Source organism: Sciurus vulgaris (genome assembly GCF_902686455.1).
Source record: "Sciurus vulgaris genome assembly, chromosome: 3".
Taxonomy (NCBI): Eukaryota; Metazoa; Chordata; class Mammalia; order Rodentia; family Sciuridae; genus Sciurus; species Sciurus vulgaris.
This window is the reverse complement of record NC_136463.1, coordinates 21983358-21987741: the sequence shown is the minus strand read 5'-3', so window position 1 is coordinate 21987741 and position 4384 is coordinate 21983358. Positions and strand designations below refer to the sequence as shown.

Here is a 4384-nt window from a genome sequence, read left to right as displayed (position 1 = left end):
TTTAGGATTTATCAGTCACACTGTCTCCACTCCCAGGTTCTCTTTTGTGAGTTTAGATGGTGCTTGCAAGTGTCCAACAAGTCAGCATCTACCTTAAACAAGATATAAATGATTCAAATTCAGTGCCATGTGAATGTGATCATAATCATATTGGATTGTTTTCCAAAATACAAGGTTGGTCTAACATTTGAACATTCTTTAATGTTTTAGTCACATTGCTTAGAGAGGTGTAATAACCATAACATTACCGTAATTCATAAAAAAAGCATTTTATAAATTTCAATTGCAACTTCAAGAAAGTAAACCTTTTCCTATTTATTGGCATAAAAAACACATAGACCAATGGAACAGAATAGAGTACCCAGAAATAACCTGTAGCATCTAGAGCCAACTGATTCCTGACAAAGCAAACAAAAACGTATATGGGAGAAATGACAGCCTCTTCAGCAAATGGTACCTGGAAAACTGGATATTCAAATGCAGAAGATTGACATTTGACTCCTCTCAACCTATGGAAAAATCAATTCAGAATGGTTCAAAGACCTAAATATAAGACCTGGAATATGAAACTACTTAAAGAAAACATAGTGGATACACTTCAAGACATTAATACAGGCAAGTATTTTTGCATAAGACCCCCAAAAGCACACACAAAGAAGTAAAGTTTGACAAATGGCATTATATCAAATTAAGAATCTTAGGAAACCATCAACAGAGTGAGAGACAGCCTACAGAATGGGAGAAATTTTTGTAAGTTACTCATCTGACATTAATCAATATCCAGAATATATAAGGAACTCAAAATCCTCAATAACAAAAAACAAATAGTTCAATTAAAATATAGGCAAATAATACATATAGACACTTGGCAAAAAAGGAAATTCAACAGACAAAATTTATGAAAAAATGCTCAACATCATTAACTTTTAGGGAAATGCAAATTAAAACCACAATGAGACATACCATTCCTATTAGGATGACTCTCCTAAAAATAGACCCAAAAAATGTTGTCAATACCGTGGAGAAAAGGAAACTCTAAAACACATTTATAAATGTAAATTTATATGATCATTATGGAATGGAGAACAGTATGGATGTCCCTCAAAAAACTAAAAATAGTATTACCATGTAATCTGACTATTTTACTTCTGGATTTTTATCCAAAGAAAATGAAATCCATATATCAAAAAGACATCTGCTTACCCATGTTTATTGTTGTACTATTCAAAGTAGCAAAGGTATGGAATCAACCTACATGTATTGAAATATCACACTGTTCCAACTAAATGTATACAATTATTATATACCAGTAAAACTTTTTAAATGTTTAAGTAGATGAAAATGTTTCATTTGATCACTATCCATTGCATATATGTGTTGAATTATCACACTGTACCCCATAATATATAGGATTAAAAAATAAAGTATTTTTAAAACTTTTAAATATAGAACATCCTAGTAAATAAAGAGTAAAACATTCTCATTACTCCTCTAAAAATAATCTATGAAATGAAAGGAAGGATCATATGTAACTGGGAAATAGAGAATTCTCCCTGCTGCACTGAGAATATACATTATATTCCATTATGTAAAACATGATGCCGAAGGTGTACCTGGTCAAAAGCAAGAAAAAAATCAAAATAAAAGACTGCAACGAAGTTAATAAAAGTAGTATCGTTTGCACATGATTTGAAAGTACATGAGAGAGCCCAAAAAACTGACCCTACAATAAACAATTAGAAAAAGCCAGAGAGTTTTGATACATGATTAACATTAAAAATAAATAATTTTCTATATTTCAACTGCAATAAAATTAAAGTTTTGAATTATGACATATGCAATAGAATAAAAAATAACATACTTAAAAATAGGTCAAAAGAAAGGCAAGATTTTGAAAAAGGAAAGAATAAACACATAAACTAGAAATTACATGATTAATTCTACAGGTAATTAGTATGATAGAAAATTTTAACTACATATACAAAGGCCCTATACAAAAACATGCATAACAACAGTTTTAATAATCCCCTTCTACAAAGCAGTTACATGTTTATCTAGAAGTTAATCAACAATTAAATTGTGTCAAGTTCAAGCATTATTAGGAATTAAAAAGCAATTAAACTGAATAAACTACAGAAGATTACAGTGATGAACCCAAGAGAAGAAAAGAAAGAGAAACCAATTTTCATTTATAATAAAAATCAAACCACAACTGACCTCCAGAGTTACAAGTCAACAGTCATTGGCTCCCTCTGGGGATGAGTCAGAGGATACCATTGGAGTAAAAGAATCAATTTCACTTCCCAACCTGGTAAAAAAAGACACAAACATATTCAACTTGAAATAGTCTATCAAGCTGGATATGAATCATTTCCATCCTTTATAAAATGAATGGTGTACCTAACAAACAGTTATAAATACATTAGGCCTCAAAGATAAATCAAGTATGATCTCAGTTATTCTTAATTCCTTCATTAAATAAAAGAAACATGGAGAGAGGAGAGAGAGAGAAAGGGAGAGAGGAGAGAGAGAGAAAGAGAGAGAGAGGAGAGAAGGAGAGAGGAGAAAGGTGGAAAATGAGGGAGGGAGGGGAAGGAAGGAAGAAAGGAAGGAAGGAAGGAAGGAAGGAAGGAAGGAAGGAAGGAAGGAAGGAAGGAAGGAAGGAAGGAAGGAAGGAAGGAAGGAAGGAAGGGAGGGAGGGAGGGAGGGAGGGAGGGAGGGAGGGAGGGAGGGAGACAACTGATCTAGTATCTTTGACACCACTGGGTCCCAGGTTAGGACTGGAGTCATGAGCTCATCATGGTCTTCCTGGATCTGCATCAAGGCAGACTCCTCCTCATGAGCCCCTTAGTTCTGGGCATATCAGGACCAATAGTCATCCATAAACCCATTGATATATTCTTACTCCTAATGCACCATTTCTGCTTCTACCCATTCTCTGATTTTGCTCTGCAGTTAAGATCACTTTTCAACAAACATCCTTCTCCCAAGTGTACTTTAGACCTGAAATACATACAGGTTGGAGAAGCAGGTACAGACACAGACCATAATACCTGTCTTGATCTGGGAGGGTACAGAGATAACAAACCAGATATTCAATTTGTCACTCTGACCCTCACCACAGCATGTCCTTCCCCAAAATGTCCCAAAGACACTTCCTAATCTTAGTACACCCAGGAAACCAAACTGTGGAGAAACATGGACCCCGGCCCTAAGAGGCCAGCAGTAATTGCCACATGACCAGATGATGATCAGAGCAAGAAAAATGCAGATGATGTGGTTCCTTCCTTTTCTCTGAACAGAGCTCCTCAGAGTTACTGCCAATTAAGAAACAGACTAATCACCCACTTTCAAAGGATCATGACATTTTGGAAACAACTTCCTCCATGTTAATACCCATACTGAATATAGAAAATAACAGGAAAATAGGAAAAATAATGTAAACAAGAACCAGGAAAAGTCCTACCGATTGGCCCAAACCTTGGAAGACCCATGTATAAAAGGCCCAGATGGGAAGAAGTCACCATATTCTAACAAACTGACCTGTGAACAGGATCCCACCATCCACACCTGACACCATGAGTGACTGCTGCTGCTCCCCTTGCTGCCAGCCTACCTGCTGCAGGACCACCTGCTGCAGGACCACCTGCTGGAAACCAACCTGTGTCACCTGCTCCTGCACACCCTGCTGCCAGCCCAGCTGCTGTGGGTCCAGCTGTGGGTCCAGCTGTGGGTCCGGCTGCTGCCAGCCCTGCTGCCAAACCACCTGCTGTAGGACCTGCTTCCAACCAACCTGTGTGACCAGCTGCTGCCGCACACCCTGCTGCCAGCCCTGCTGCTGTGTGTCCAGCTGCTGCCAGCCTTGCTGCCAGCCCAGCTGCTGTGGGTCTAGTGGCTGTGGGTCCAGCTGCTGCCAGCCCTGCTGTGGTGGGTCTAGTGGCTCTGGGTCCAGCTGCTGCCAGCCCTGCTGCTGTGGGTCTAGCGGCTGTGGGTCCAGCTGCTGCCAGCCAGTTTGCTCTGGACCCGTGTACTGCACAAGGACCTGCTACCACCCCACCTGTGTCTGCCTGCCTGGTTGCCTAAGCCAGGGCTGTGGGTCCAGCTGCTGCCAGTCTTGTTGATGATGCTCAACTCCCCAAAGACCAACATCTGCACAAACTTCAGTCAACTGACTTACCTTACCTACAGAAATTCACTTTCTACCTTTCCTGAAAACCATCATGCAAGCACTAGGATATCTGTTAATCATCTCCTTTGTAAATCCCTTTGAGGGAGTGTAGTGTACTCTCCTTCATTCTCTTCTTCCTTAAACCCAGTGGATCTTGCGCCAGCTGCAAGGATTCTTGATGTGGAGTTGTGGCCTTAAACTCAAATTCTGAAGCCA

At 39.1% G+C, this 4384-nt stretch overlaps 1 protein-coding gene across 1 annotated transcript; it reads left to right on the top strand.

Annotated features, from left to right (window-relative positions):
* Nucleotides 1-3576: 3576 nt before the first annotated feature.
* LOC306657143 (uncharacterized protein) lies at nucleotides 3577-4121 on the top strand (the record flags this gene model as incomplete). Its single annotated transcript, XM_079132890.1, has 1 exon — nucleotides 3577-4121. Exon 1 carries the CDS (start codon nucleotides 3579-3581, stop codon nucleotides 4119-4121), a length of 543 nt encoding a protein of 180 aa, XP_078989016.1. The 5' UTR covers nucleotides 3577-3578.
* Between the last annotated feature and the right edge of the window lie 263 nt (nucleotides 4122-4384).